At 40.8% G+C, this 14,867-nt stretch overlaps 1 protein-coding gene across 2 annotated transcripts in view; it reads right to left on the bottom strand.

Annotated features, from left to right (window-relative positions):
• The window catches only part of LOC145393006 (uncharacterized), a 76,610-nt gene that overhangs the window by 23,619 nt on the left and 38,124 nt on the right, over positions 1–14,867 (bottom strand). For both annotated transcript variants that reach the window (XM_080267323.1, XM_080267322.1), the window contains exon 7: positions 8,247–8,339. In XM_080267323.1, the coding sequence (XP_080123449.1) occupies positions 8,247–8,339 (93 nt within the window). The remainder of the gene's footprint in view (positions 1–8,246; positions 8,340–14,867) is intronic.

Below are 14,867 nucleotides of genomic sequence, written 5' to 3' on the forward strand. Positions count from 1 at the left end.
ATACTGTAGGAACCTTGCTGCATTATACCCCTCCCAGAAAGTAAATGCAATACTATACTGGACAGCTGACTGGGAAAGGTAGGAGGGGAATGGGGTCTTGACATGGCTGACAAGGGGTTGTATTCCTAAACTCTCCTAAACTTTAGTTGTTTTGAGTCAAACTGGAGTTAGTATTATAATAAAGAAATGCAAAAAACAAAACGTTCTGTAACAACAATAATTATTATGGAGGTATAGTAGAATGGATGTGTAAGATGTGCAGATTGGTTTGGGAGGAGGGTAGAGTCCAGGAGGATCGGGAGTTAGGTACAGTGCCCTTGCACAGTAAACATATTCAGAGTACACGATTCGCCTAGTGAATGAGCAGGAGGTACAAAGGTCCACAAAACCATAATGAACAAGTTGAACCCCATGTGAACGAAATCAGGGGAAGGAGTAGGCCATAACCGCCACCTCCCATAATGAATGACCCCCCCCCCCCAGTAGATGCTGCACAAGAGGCCAGATCTGAGCACCCTTTGAGCAGAATCCAATGGAGGACGAAGATTTGTCTATGTCTATTTGCCTAAGGTCAGTAAAATTTTAGCGGCAATGTATGTTCAGACAGAAGAAGTCAAGGCAATTGAAACCAGCTACCTTAGGACACAGGAAGTGCTCACATAAACCACTTTTCATCATTACACTGAAAGGCATAACATGGGAGTCAACAGAAGAAAACACTCATCACACGCTACTACCAAACTCAAGAACAACAAGAAACAGTTGCCTCTACATTGTTTCCTACACTTCCTGGGGAAGACGATGATGATGTGATGTCAGTGGTGTCATCTTTGGACTCTGAAGGTTTTATGAGAGAGGTGAATGAGGCAGAGGCATGTGGGGAAGTGGTTCAGTCAAATGATGAGGGCGAGACTGGTGACGGGAATGATGGAGTGGAAGGTGATGTGCCAAGCACAAACTAAGTGTATCTCCCTGCCTCAGAACCACCTGTATTAAAGCCAATCAGAGCCGCCATCTGCTCCATTTACGGTAAACAACCACGTGTTTTATATTTCATATATCTGAACTGTATGTCTTTGAACTGTGCCCTTTACTACATCACTATGGTTCAAAAAGTGGACTTTAAGGGACCGGTGCCGCCCACATGCTAATTTTTCCATACGATATGTTGTTCAGTGAATGAATTCACTTTGTGTGAGCTCGTCTGCCGCCCATAAACACGTTTACTGTGCGAGGGAACTGTATAATTATTCCCCTGTACACCGGAAAACGGGGAAAAAGAAGTGTGTGATAATCACAGAGGCATTTGTCTTCTCAGTGTAATAGGAAAAGTATATGGTAGGATACTTACTCACAGAGTTAGGGAAATAACAGAGGAATTAGTTGGAGAAGAACAGGGATGTTTTAGGAAGGGAAGAGGTTGTGTAGATCAGATATTCATTCTTAGATCTTTAATGGAAAAGTTTCTAGAGAAGGGAAAGAATTTGTATGCAGCCTTCATGGATTTGGAGAAAGCATATGACAGGGTGGATAGACACGGACTGTGGAAAGTATTAAGAATATATGGAGTAGATGGGAAGTTGCTGAAGGCCATGAAAAGTATGTATGAGGGTGCTAAGGCTGCAGTGCGTGTGAACTGAGTGAATTTTTCTATCTGAAGGTTGGATTGAAACAAAGATGTGTCATGTCTCCATGGATGTTCAATCTGCATATGGATGGGGTTATAAAAGATATACAAGGTAGGGCAGTGGATGTTGGAGCGGCCCTAGTGAGAGAGGGCAGTGTTTGGAAACTACCTGTACTGTTATTTGCAGATGATACTGTGTTGTTAAGTGACGCCAAAGGGGAGCTGCAAGGCTTGGTGGATGAGTTTGGGAGAGTGTGTAAGAAATGGAATCTACACCCATTGCAAATTTACTTAGGACCTACACACAGAATTGCTAAGGGAGAGTTGTCTGTCTTTGCTTTGTGTTTTCACCTCTATCAAGTGAATTTTGGGGGCAAGAAGTAACTGGCAACTCCTCTGGTGTTGGTGGGAGGTGGTGAAACACTCAGCATGTCAGTGCTTGCCCAGAAGCAAGAGTGGGAATATATGTTCCTGTCACTCTCAGCTTGCACCTCCCTCTTTTTTGTATGTATTACTGTTTGCCCTGTTATTTTCCTAGAGTTGAGTTGTTATGCCTGGAAAGTACCGCTCAAGGGATGAGAGGTCTGTATCATTGCATGGAGGCAGGATAATGTCCCTATCAACACGATTTGTGAACGTACTGGGTGCGCAAATTCGACCGTCATGAAGATTCTTGTTGCAGCGCGCAGCCTGCCACATGATGTTGTACCAGAGCACAAGCATGGCGGTGGAAAGAAGAGGATGACTTCCAGAGGTGCAGATACGTTTCTGAAGAGGGAAGTAATCAAGAATCCTTGACTGACAGCAGCAGAATTGAAGAGAATGCATCCCCAGCTGTTACAAGACTTCTCAATTTGAACTATCCAACAATGCTTGCAGAAGGAGCTGGGTTTGCCAAGCCGCACCGCAGCCAAGAAACCGCTTCTCACTGACCGCATGAAGAAGCAGTGCATTCAGTTTTCCAAGAAGTATGCACATTGGACACTGGATGAGAGGAGAAAAGTTATGTTTTCCGATGAAAGCACATTTCAAGTGTTCCAGGTGCGTTCTGCCGAGGTTCATCGCCCTGCCTCCCGTAGTTGATATGACCCTGCTTACACGGTGCTGACTGTTAAGCACCCACAATCAGTAATGGTATGGGGGTGTTTCTCAGGTGAAATGGGAAGGGGAGGCGGAAGCTCAGTCGGTAGAGAGGTGGCCGGCGGTCCTACCGGACCCAGGTTCAAATCCTCGCTGGGGCAGGGAACAGATTAAGGATTTGAATGTAATAAAAACAGACTTTACTGATCTACCAGAAGACCCGCTAACATGTCGTAAAAATACCCCCGCTAATACCAATATACCAGTCCTGTATGAGACAGCCCTAGCATGTATTCAATATAGAAGGTGGGTGTTAGTGCTGAAGTGGTGACATGGAGATGTGTATAATATGAAGGACTACTGGGCCTTGGAAGCAGGCTGTGAAGCCTATGCCCAGAGTATTTTAAAAAAAAAAAAAAAAAAAAAAAAAAAACTTCCTCAGAACCTGATGATGAATGGTGGCCGGTACATTCAAGTTCTGAAAGATCATTTGTTAAACTTTTTTGCTCTTCGTGGGTGTGACTTTTTCATGCACAATTCAGCTCCATGCCACAAGTCAAGAAAGGTGACAAAATGGCTTCAGGATAATCGGAATGAGGTCCTCGACTGGCCTGGCAACAGTCCGGATCTGAATTCGATAGAAAACTGCTGGGCAAAGATGAAGAAAATCATGGCAAAGAAGAAGACACCCAATCTGGACAACCTCAAGACCGAACTGAGAAATGTTTGGTGCAAAGAAATGTCCTTAGATTACTTTATAGATCTAAGCGATTCCATGCCAAATGCATCCAACTGGTCCTGAAAAACAAGGGAAACAAGATTTCATATTAATGAATGGCATTTCATGAACAAACATTGTGATATACTATGATTTCTGTGTTTTTTAATACCATGTGGGGGGAGTGCCTAAGTCAATTTGTGGTAGCTGTAAAGGTGAATGTAGGGAAGAGTAAAATTATGGCTTTCAAGAGAAGTGAAGTCTGTGGATGTACAGCGAGGCTGGATGAGGAGGTAATGGAAAATGTGAGTGCAACTAAGGACCTCGATTGTGTGATAAGTAAGGATGGAAGTTTAGAGGGTGATGTGCTTGAAAGGGTGCAACAGGGAAGAAAGGTTGTTGCTTTCTTGAAAGAAGTGATAAGAGACAGGGAAGTGAGCATGAAAGTAAAGAGCTACTACACGACAGTATTGTGATACCAACACTAAAGTATGGGAGTGAAGCTTGGACCTTGTTGGAGGGACAAAAGTCAATAGTGGGAGCAGTGGAAATGAGTTATCTGAGAGGAGCATGTGGAGTCATGTGGAGAGACAGACTGACAAATAAGGAAGTGAAGGAGCGTTGTGGTGTGGATGTGGATGTGATAGGAAGCATTAGAAGAAACACACTGAGGTGCTTTGGACATGTGGAGAGGATGGAGAACAAGAGACTAATGAGGAGAGTGTATGTGAGTGAGGTGGAGGGGGGGAGAGGGAGGGGGAGGCCAAGGATGAGATGGAGGGATGGAGTGGAGAGGTATATGAGAGAGGGGGGTGTGAGCTGGGAGCAGGGCAGTGAAATGGCAGGGGACAGGGCGACTTGGAAGCGAATTGCTTGTGGCCACCCCTTAAGGGATTAAGGTGTCTGGCAATAGATAGATAGACAGCATATTTATCTTATAAACTGATTATAATCCTTATTAAACACTTCCCCATGAGTCCCCAGTCTCACCACAACCATCAAAAGTGCTATCTGTACATCAAGTTTTATACTTTCTTATGATGTAAAGTTGGCTCCACTGCCACATGACCCACCCTGCACTGTGAATGTTGCTTCAGCAGTCAAGAGGTATTACTCAAAGCTTTCTTCTCTTCCTTTCTCTCTCCTGCTCAATAGTGGGTTACGTATCTCACTCAGCTGTCATGGTTATGGGTTTGCACTCCAGACTAAGACAATTTCACATGGGAGTGGAACCAACTGTACATCAAGGAGATTGCCCTTTACTTTCAAGAGACAATAAGTCAGACCAAATGGAAATATTTCAAGAATTAAATTAGAGTATATTCGTTAAAGTAATCAGAAACATTCGTTTAGTTATAAGGAATTTCTTATTCACACAGACAAAAATGGTAGGTTAAGAATATTAATTCACCACATAAGAACAAGATGGGGGAAAAAAAAAATTGGCATAAATAAAGCAGCATCGCATCCCCCCTTCAGGATAACTGGGTGATTTTCCCTCCCACCGAGGTGATTTATACGAAGGAAACATGAAAGATCAAGTTGAAATGTATAAAACAGACCCCTACAAAACTTTTAACCCTAACATCCCCTCCAAACCCCAACACCCTTCCAGCTTATTCAAACAAAAGTCATAGCAGTGTATTTCGCACATGCTTAACTGAATTTTAAGTATGCTACAAACAACACTAAGCACAAGTAAAAGGCAACAGCAGCAAAAGAAGATAATAATTATCAATAAAGTACAGTACCGTTGACACTATAAGGAAACCTCAGGACATATATAAAACATTTAGATATGATACTTTGATTACTGCTATAATCATAAAGACTGTACTGTGCTATATAAGGAAAAAGAAAATGATTAAGTATGAACTATATGAAACCACAATCATTCCCCACAGTACCACACAATTACTCTCCACCAATACACCACATCACTAACACACCCAACATCATCCTGGGTGGTCACTTCAATGCCAAGGCGTCAGCCTGGCATGTCAACAATCCTGACACAGATAGAGGGCTGGTACTACAATCCCAAACAGATAATCCTTTCATACTCAATAATCTCCATCAACATACCCATATCCCACACCAAGCCCTCTTCCTCTCATCAACCCCAGACATCACCTTTTGCTCCCTGAACCTCATCCCCAAAACATCCTGGAGAGTGGTCAAAACCCTTGGCTCTGACCATCTCCCAATCATCATTATTACCAACACCACAATCAACCCAGCTGGCCACAAACACACATATGCTAATTAGAAGACTGAAACAGAACAACACTTTGAAACATTAAACAGTACATTCATCACAAACATCAACACTGCTGTGAACACATTCAATACAATTATACAAAAGGCAGACGAAAGACACATCCCTAGAGGCAACAGAAAGAGACACAACCCCAACTTCTCACCAGAAATTCCAGGCCTCATCAGTCAACGGGACACACTACGACACTCCCCAACACCCCATACACAAGACACCATACAACAAATACAAGAACTCAACACTCAAATAAACAATAAAATATCAGAACAGCAAACACCAAATTGGAATAATTATCTCCAAACACTTGATCACAAAACAAACACCAGCAAACTCTACAAAACACTAAACAGCATTACACTCTCCAACAGCAACACTACACAATTACATGTTGCCATCTCAACAACAGACATCATACCTTCAAACAAACAACAAACAAACACTCTCATCAAACACTTTTCACATGTTAGCCATCTAAACCCCCATCGCGACGACCGCCGAATCATCCGAAGAAAGAGATAGTTCCCCACAGACCCAGACTTCGCACGTTTCACTTACAACCAGACGAAGCACATCATTAGCAATCTCAAGCACTCATCTGCCTGTGGACCAGTCAACATATACACCTTAAACACCTTGGACCACAAGGCATTCAAGCACTCACCAACATATCAAACTACAGCTACTCACACAACATAATATCCAACATCTGGAAGCATGGCATTATCATCACTATCCCCAAACCCAACAAAGATCCCACATTAACTTCCTCACATAGCCCCATCACACTCCTCTGCATCCCCTATAAAGTCATTGAATGACTGGTACTACAACTAGTTACACATTACACCCCCCTAGCCCCCATCACAACATGGTCTTAGGCCACTACAATCCACAAACACTCTTCTTACAGACCTTACACAGAGAGTTTTTGATGGCCTGAATTCTGCTAGGCCACCACACACAACACTTCTGGTCACACTAGACATTAGCAAAGCTTTTGGTGCCATTTCCCGCCACAACCTCACAAACAAAACATTCAACACAAATAAGCACAATAACACAAAAAGATGGGTGGCAAACTATTTAGCAGGCAGATGTGCACATGTAACATTTGCCAGTCAGTCTTCGAACATCAGAAACTTCCTTAAGGACTCGGGGCTGTTCGGCCAGACTGCCTAGGGAACAACTACTACTACCACAGAACTGTGCATCAGAAATAAAGGTTTCTTTGACGCTGCACCTCCAGTTATTTTCCAGATTTTCCCAGATGTTAACTGCATAAAACTCGTTCATTCTCTCAATGACAGAAAAAAAAAGGAGATAAAGCTCTATCAATCATATGTGGCTGCGACAGAATATAAGAGGAGGTTTTGGTGTACTGTAGTGGCCACCCTGCATACTTTGAACATGGGTGGGCAGTTCTACTATATATATTCAAACAGCTTTATAGGTCCTCATATACATCTGATCTGTACAGCCATGGGACAAATTTTTGGCCACCATGCATACTCTGAACATGGGTGGGCAGTTCTACTATATATATATATTCAAACAGAGCTTTATAGGTCCTCATATACATCTGATCTGTACAGCCATGGGACAAATTTTTGTCAATGGACAAGTGACCTCTCCTCACCCAATGCTTCACACAAAGATATAGATGCAAATGGCATTTGGAGTGTAGGATAAGACAATGCTACAGTAGTAAAAATACGGTATATATACTATATAAAAGGATATAAAAATTTACTTCATATGATCATGTCACTTTGTAGTGCTCGTGGGATAAAAACCATTATGGAAAGTTTTCACTCAACTGCTTGTTCATTCACCCTATCAGATGTATTACTGTATTTCATGCCCTAAAAATATTGAAATGTATACTGTCTAGCATTCACACAACTGATATTTCAGCAAACCATCCCAAGTGTCCATCTCAATATTCAGTTGTCTGTCACTGAGGTGCAATTATGCTCAGTCCTACCATATCATGAAGCTGTCTAACAACATCCATCTCCTTCCAATACATGCTCAGAACTTTCCTTAATTCATTATAATCCACCATACTAAATGGCTAATGAAGGTTAACCATGACTATCATATCATTAGTCATTATTCAGCTAAAAAAAAAAAAAAAAAAAAAAAGTGCTTTATTAGCTTTGACAGTCATTTTATATAAAACTGCATACTCTTCAGTGCTTCTCTGACATGCTGTTAGGAGAGCTATCATTTAAGTGTTCTTGTACTTTACATATATCTGTATGGTATTTATATTGATGGAATGTCTCACAAACAGTGAAGTTAGAACATATTACATCTCCACAAAGATATTATACATAGTATAGCTTGTTGCCATGTCTGCAGATGATGTTTATATTGTCTATGAGTGATGTCATAATTCTTTTAATTGTAAAGGTGCAAATATGTTGTGGGTGCTAATGAATTCCTTTGGAAAAACTGGTGCTGTTGCGAAACAATACCATATTATTGTCATTACCTAGAAATCAGTATATTATCAGAAGTAAAAGAAAATATTGCCTTACCTTGTTCAATATCTCCTTCTTTGACTTGCCCATAAAGAGTGGCTCACCCAAATAGCATTCTGCAAGGAGGCACCCCAAACTCCACATGTCAACCTACAAAGCAAATATAATGGAAGAGTGTTAAACATGGATGTGCCTATGTAATTTTTACATATCCTGTATTATACCTTCAACTCTTCTCCTTATCCAATCCACCAATCCATCCATCCATCATCCAATCCTGTGTTGCCCCATGAAGAATGTAGAAGCATAGGGCTAGGCAAGCTGGTCCTGGCATTTATAGCCTCACTCGTCCTTGAGTGGCATTTTGTGAGCAATAAACCCCAACCATCCCTAGGATATAAACTTGTACCAGCTCAATCTGTCTTGAACGCCTTAATTACCCATTAAACCACCCGGCATCATAATTTGGTTATATGGTTACCACCCTGCGTAGTAAATGGTTTCCTATTGTACAGGAAACCATTTGGCTTGTCACTCATTGTAGAGTCACCTATTAGCAGAAAGAAAAGGAAAGAATGAAGGAAAGAAAGACAGAAGAGGAAATGTAAAGTCACCCAAAGGCAGAAGGAAGAGGAAAGAATGAAAGAAAGACAGAAGAGGAAGAAGTGGAAAGCATGAAATAAAGACAGAAGAGGAAGGAAGGAAGAGAGGAAAGGGCAGTAACCTGAGAGCAGCTCTTATCATTTATTTAAAAAAAAAAAAAAAAAAAAAAAAAAAAAAAAAAAATCATCATCATCATCATCATCATCATCCGGACCTCCTTTCCCACCCTAGGACAGGGTAAGAAGTAGCAATGTCCAGACAGCCCAAATTTGCCCTGGTCAATAGGCCACGCTTCCAATCACTCATCATTCAAGCCCCCGGAATCCTGGCTCTATCAGATACACCAAAAACATTCACCACATCCTGTAGCTCCATATACATGTATCAGATAGAGTCAATCCAGACACTGCCACTTAAAAAATGGGTGCCAAATCCCTCATCATGCATTTCTCATCACAACATTCATCCAGCCAGCTCGATCTCCTGTCAGTTCCCTAGCCTCACTGACTTCCAAACCTCTTCCTCACACTCTCATCCACCATTTCTCTCCACCTTCTCATTGGCCTACCTTGTCTTCTCCCTCCTTCAAATTTGCTCAGATATACCTTTTTCACCACTCTATTGTTATCCATTCTCTCCACATGATCATACCATCTCAATACACTCTCTTTGATTCTGGTGTCCACCGACTTCCTCACTCCATACCTTTTCAAGAATCACATTATTTCGTATCCTCTCCACCCTCTGTACTCCACATACATTTCTCAGCAGTCCCATCTCCACTGCTCTTACTCTTGACTTCTCATTTTCATGCCACACCAGTCTCACATCCATATGTTGAAGTTGGCACTAACACTCCTTTACGTAAGCCTCGTGTAGCTGCAACACTCAAGCCTCTGTTTCTCATCAAGGTCTTCATTGCACCAGCTACTTTTCTTCCTTGTGTCACTCTACTTTCCACTTCTGCACATTTTCCTCTCTTTTCTATCACTGTACCCAGATATTTGAACTCTCTCACCAATGGGGTGCTTCTGAAAAGCCTGGTATTCTGGTAGATGTCACCACCATTGGGACAAACACATTGCCCGCGCTGTTTAAAAAGCATATTTTTCTTTGTTAAATATCTACACTGTTATGTGAAACTGTGAATCATAGTACTGTCATATACCGTAATATAAATAATATGAATAGAACACGTATATATAACGTAGCGTGAATTGTTCATATTTATCATAAACGGAAATTAAAACATCAATGATGGCATGTGATGGCAACCCGCCATTTCAGTGGTCCTATATTATTTAATTTCTGCTACATTTAGTGCAAGTTTGGTTCTTAATACATAGTTTGTTCAGACTGTAAATTACACCTAGTGAGTAGCTTGACTCATTCAGTCTCTATGAGCAATAAACCCCAACCATCCCTTGGATATAAACCTTCACCGGCTCAATTCGACTGGAGTGCATAATTACTCACTAAACCACCAGGCACCATAATTTGGTTATATGGTTACAATTTAGCATTCCTAACTAAGAAATATGCATTCCACAGGGTGTCTGGATCCATTTCATTCGAAATCACTGATTCTAACTCCTCCTCTACTTTGGTCCTGTAATCATCTGCCATTACTTTGATTCTCAGCTTCTCAACTTTCGGTTTTTTTCCCGGATTGCTCCTCTCTCTCCTGATCCACCTCACTCCTCTCAGCTTAATCTTGCATACCACAATCATATGATTTGACAGACCTCCACATCGTCCTCTCATGGCCCTCGTATCAGCAACCATTCCTATCATCGACCTCTCTACGGGCACGTAATCAATTAGGTTTCTTTCAACACAATCCTCGTTCCCTCTAACCATGTATATTTATGTGCATCTTTGTGTTTGAAATACATAGACGATACCAGCCAGAATGTCCCAGTACTGGAACTTGATTCTACCGAAACTGCCCCACGTAAAATACAGACAAGATACGTAAAATCCATCCTAGACAATTTACCTACCAACAAAGCTCCAGGCCCAGATGGAATTCTGCTAATTGTTTTGAAAAAGTGTTCCCCTGAACTTGCCTCTGTCCTAGCTAAATTATTCAGACTATGCATACGTACTTCTTTATTCCCAAATTCATGGAAAGAAGCCAATATACACCCAATTTCGAAGAAAGGAAGTTCATCTGACCCCTCCGATTACAGACCAATAGCTGTCACATCTTCTCTTGGTAAGGTATTTGAAACTTTAATTAATAAGCACACTGTTAAACATCTTGAATCCAACAACTTAATTAGTGATAGACAATATGGTTTTCGCCACGAAAGATCCACCATTGACATACTCAATCTCTAAACTCATACCATCCATCAATCAATTGATCTTTTTGGAGAAACTCATGCAGTAGCTCTTGATATCTATAAAGCTTTCGACAGAGTATGGCACCATTCCCTGCTGTCCAAACTCCCTTGCTATGGACTAACGTCTTTTGTTCCTTTGATTTCTTCATATCTTGGCGACAGGTAAATAAGAGTTAAAGTAGATGATGTATATTCCAATTTCCACTCAATTAACGCCGGCGTGCCACAGGGATCAGTTCTGGCGCCAACCATATTTCTGGTTCATATTAATGATCTCTTATCTGTCACCCACAATCCCATTCACTCATATGCAGATGACTCAACACTACATAGTTCATTCACACTCAGACACCCATTTACAAAGTCTAATAGCTCTACCTCTCAACTCAGTACAGCCATCTCCATAAATCAAGATCTATCTACGATCAGTGAATGGGGACAAAACAACCTTGTCTCTTTTAATGCTAGTAAAACTAAATATATACAGTTTATTAATAGACATATATTGCCAGATTCGTACATTACCTTCAGTGCTACTAATATTCCCATCTTCAAAAGTATTGAAATTCTTGGCGTCTCACTTAATAGTGCCCTCAGTTGGACCTCTCATGTCAGATCACTTACTAAAACTGCCTCAAAGAAACTTAGATTATTGTACAGAGTCCGTAACTTCTTCGCCGATGAGCAGTTAGCTGTAATTTATGAGAGTCATGTGCGCTCTCAGCTTGAATATTGCTCACCCTTATGGAATGGTTGTGGAGAGGTTGCATTAAGACAACTAGACAAAATTCAGAACAAAGCTATTAGAATCATTAACAACCCTGTCATTAAATATAAACCACCTCCCCTGCATGTAAGAAGGAATGTTGCCTCCCTTGCATTATTTTACAGATATTTTTTTGGCAAAAGCTCAGATGAAGTTGCGTCCATGGTGCCACCTCTCCATGCCTTCCCTCGTGCTACACGGGCATCTGGTAGCGCTCATGACTGGAATGTCACTCAGCCATATTGCAGTACTTCTGCCTATCAGAATTCTTTCATTCCCTGAACTGCATCTCTCTGGAATTCGCTTCCCCAGAGTTGTTTCCCTCCAAATTTCAACCCACAGCTGTTCAAGTCTAATTGTTACAGATATTTTATGAACGGAGGATGCCAGTAATCTGGTGTATGGATTTTTTTTTTTTTTTTTTTACTCATTTGTTTTTCCTTCCTCCATTGTTAAAAAAAAAAAAAAAAGTTACAAATGCACAACCTCCTCTCCTGATACATATCCATTAGTTGCTTCCCATTATCACTTTCTCCCGGTACTCCATTACAACCCATTATGTTATCCTCAGGACCAGTACCTACTCTTCCATTCATGTCACTTATTACGATTACCTTATACCTCCTGGGCATTTCATTTATCCCACTACTTCATCCAGCTCATCCTAAAACCTGTCTTTCTCTCTCTCACTCCTGTCCTCCCACGATGCATACGCTACAGTCACTGTTGCTTTCACCTTCTCAAACTTGTACCTGACATACATACATCTCGAGATGACACATTTGTAGTCTCTCATTCCACTCTGCCACACCTCATTCATCAACAAAGCAACTCCTTCCTTGCATCTTCCTCACCCATTCATGCCTGATCTTACACATTTCACACCCTCCCACTCCTCCACTTCACACCCTTTCAGCTTCGTTTCACACAATGCCATCATGGCATATCTCGCACTCTTGAACGCATTCACCACTTCCACCCTCTTGATCTCCTCATTCACACCTCTCACATTCCACATGGCCATGCGAGTCTGCCCATTTGGCTGGGGCCTGGACAGGTACTGGGCCCTCCAAAGCTCTCTGAAACAACTGCCATGATTAAGTACTTTTGGATAGGAGAATCTGGGGGACACTAACCCTGCCAAGAACCACCCAGCATAGTAAATGGTTTCCTGAGTACAGGAAACCATTTGGCTTGTCACTCAGTGTAGAGATCATATGGCATCTCTACAATGAGTGAGTGGATGATGGGCACCCCCATCCACACACACACACACACACACACACACATACACACACACACAAGCCCCCGACTACTAAATCTAATTATTAACGACTCAACAGGCAAAACAGTTCATTCAAACTCAGATATCCAACTAATACAATAATTACAGCTCTCATCATAATTTTTTTTCTGATATGAACAGTGTTCAGTTTCAAAATAAAGGTCTTTGAATATTATTGTCTTTGGGAAATATATTTTATATATATATATATATATATATATATATATATATATATATATATATATATATACACATATATAAATATATATATATATATATATATATATATATATATATATATATATATATACATATATAAATATATATATATATATATATATATATATAAATATATATAAATATATATATATATATATATATATATATATATATATATATATATATATATATATATATATATATATATATATATATATCACTCATCTTAAATGTCGGGACCAACTGCCTAGCCCCGGGCTCCTATACTCCTCATGGGGCAATGTAGGATTGGATGATGGATGGATGGATGGATGGATATATATATATATATATATATATATATATATATATATATATATATATATACCCAGTGAATTGGATCTGGACAGCCTGTGGAATGCACATAGGGACTGCTTAGTTAGGAATGCTGAAGTGGTGTGTGGTGTGGCAACAGTATCAACAAAAAAGAAGGGTACTGCATGGTGGGATGAGGAGGTTGAGAGAGCAGTGGAGGAAAAGAGGAAGAAGTGGCTAAAGTGGTTACAGGATAGGGATTCAGTTGAAATAAGAACTGAGTATATCCAAAGCAAGAAGCACGTAAAGAGACTAGTGAAGAGTAAAAAGAAGGAGGTAAATGATGATCTGGAAAGAAAAATGAATTTGAACTACTCTGAAAATAGGAAGTCATCCTGGAAAGAGGTGTGGAAATGTTGAGGTGAAAGCGGAAAGAAATGTGATAGTGTGAAGGATGCAGGTGGTTGGTTACTAACCCATGGAGATGAAGTAAGGACCAGATGGAAAGAATATTTTGAAAGCCTGATGAATGGGAATAGATAGAGCAAAGCGGTTGTAAACCTGATTGGTTTAGGGGGTGTGCAGAGAAGGAATGCAGTGCCAGGAGATGCGACACTCGTACAGGTGAAGAATGCTTTGAAACGGCTGAAAAATGGGAAAGCAGCTGGGGTTGATGAGGTGTATGCAGAGATGATTAAGTGTAGTGGAGAGAGTGGACTGAAGTGCTTGTTGGATATATGTAAGAAGGCATGGATGAGTGAAACTCTGCCTGAAGTGTGGAAAATGGCTGTGATTGTACCCCTGTACAAAAATAAAGGTGAGCGAAGTCAGTGCAAGAATTATCGTGGCATAAGTTTACTGAGTGTGGTATGGAAGGTATATGGAAGAATTATTACAGAGAAAGTAAGAAAGATATCAGAAGTCCTAGTGAGTGATGAACAGGGTTGCTTTAGGAGTGGCAGAGGATGTGTGGACCAGCAGTGAGCCAGGCAGTGGAGAAGCCTTGTGAGAAGGACCATAAGGTGTTTATGGCATTCACTGATCCGAAAATACATACGACAAAGCAGACAGAGAGGGATTGTGGAAAGTTTTGTGCATGTAGATGGTAAGCTGTTAGGTGCTGTCAAGAGTTTATATGATGGTAGTGAAGCATGTGTAAGGGT

This window comes from Coenobita brevimanus, chromosome 23 (assembly GCF_032717465.1).
Source record: "Coenobita brevimanus isolate Jiangsu-jjx chromosome 23, ASM3271746v2, whole genome shotgun sequence".
Taxonomy (NCBI): domain Eukaryota; kingdom Metazoa; phylum Arthropoda; class Malacostraca; order Decapoda; family Coenobitidae; genus Coenobita; species Coenobita brevimanus.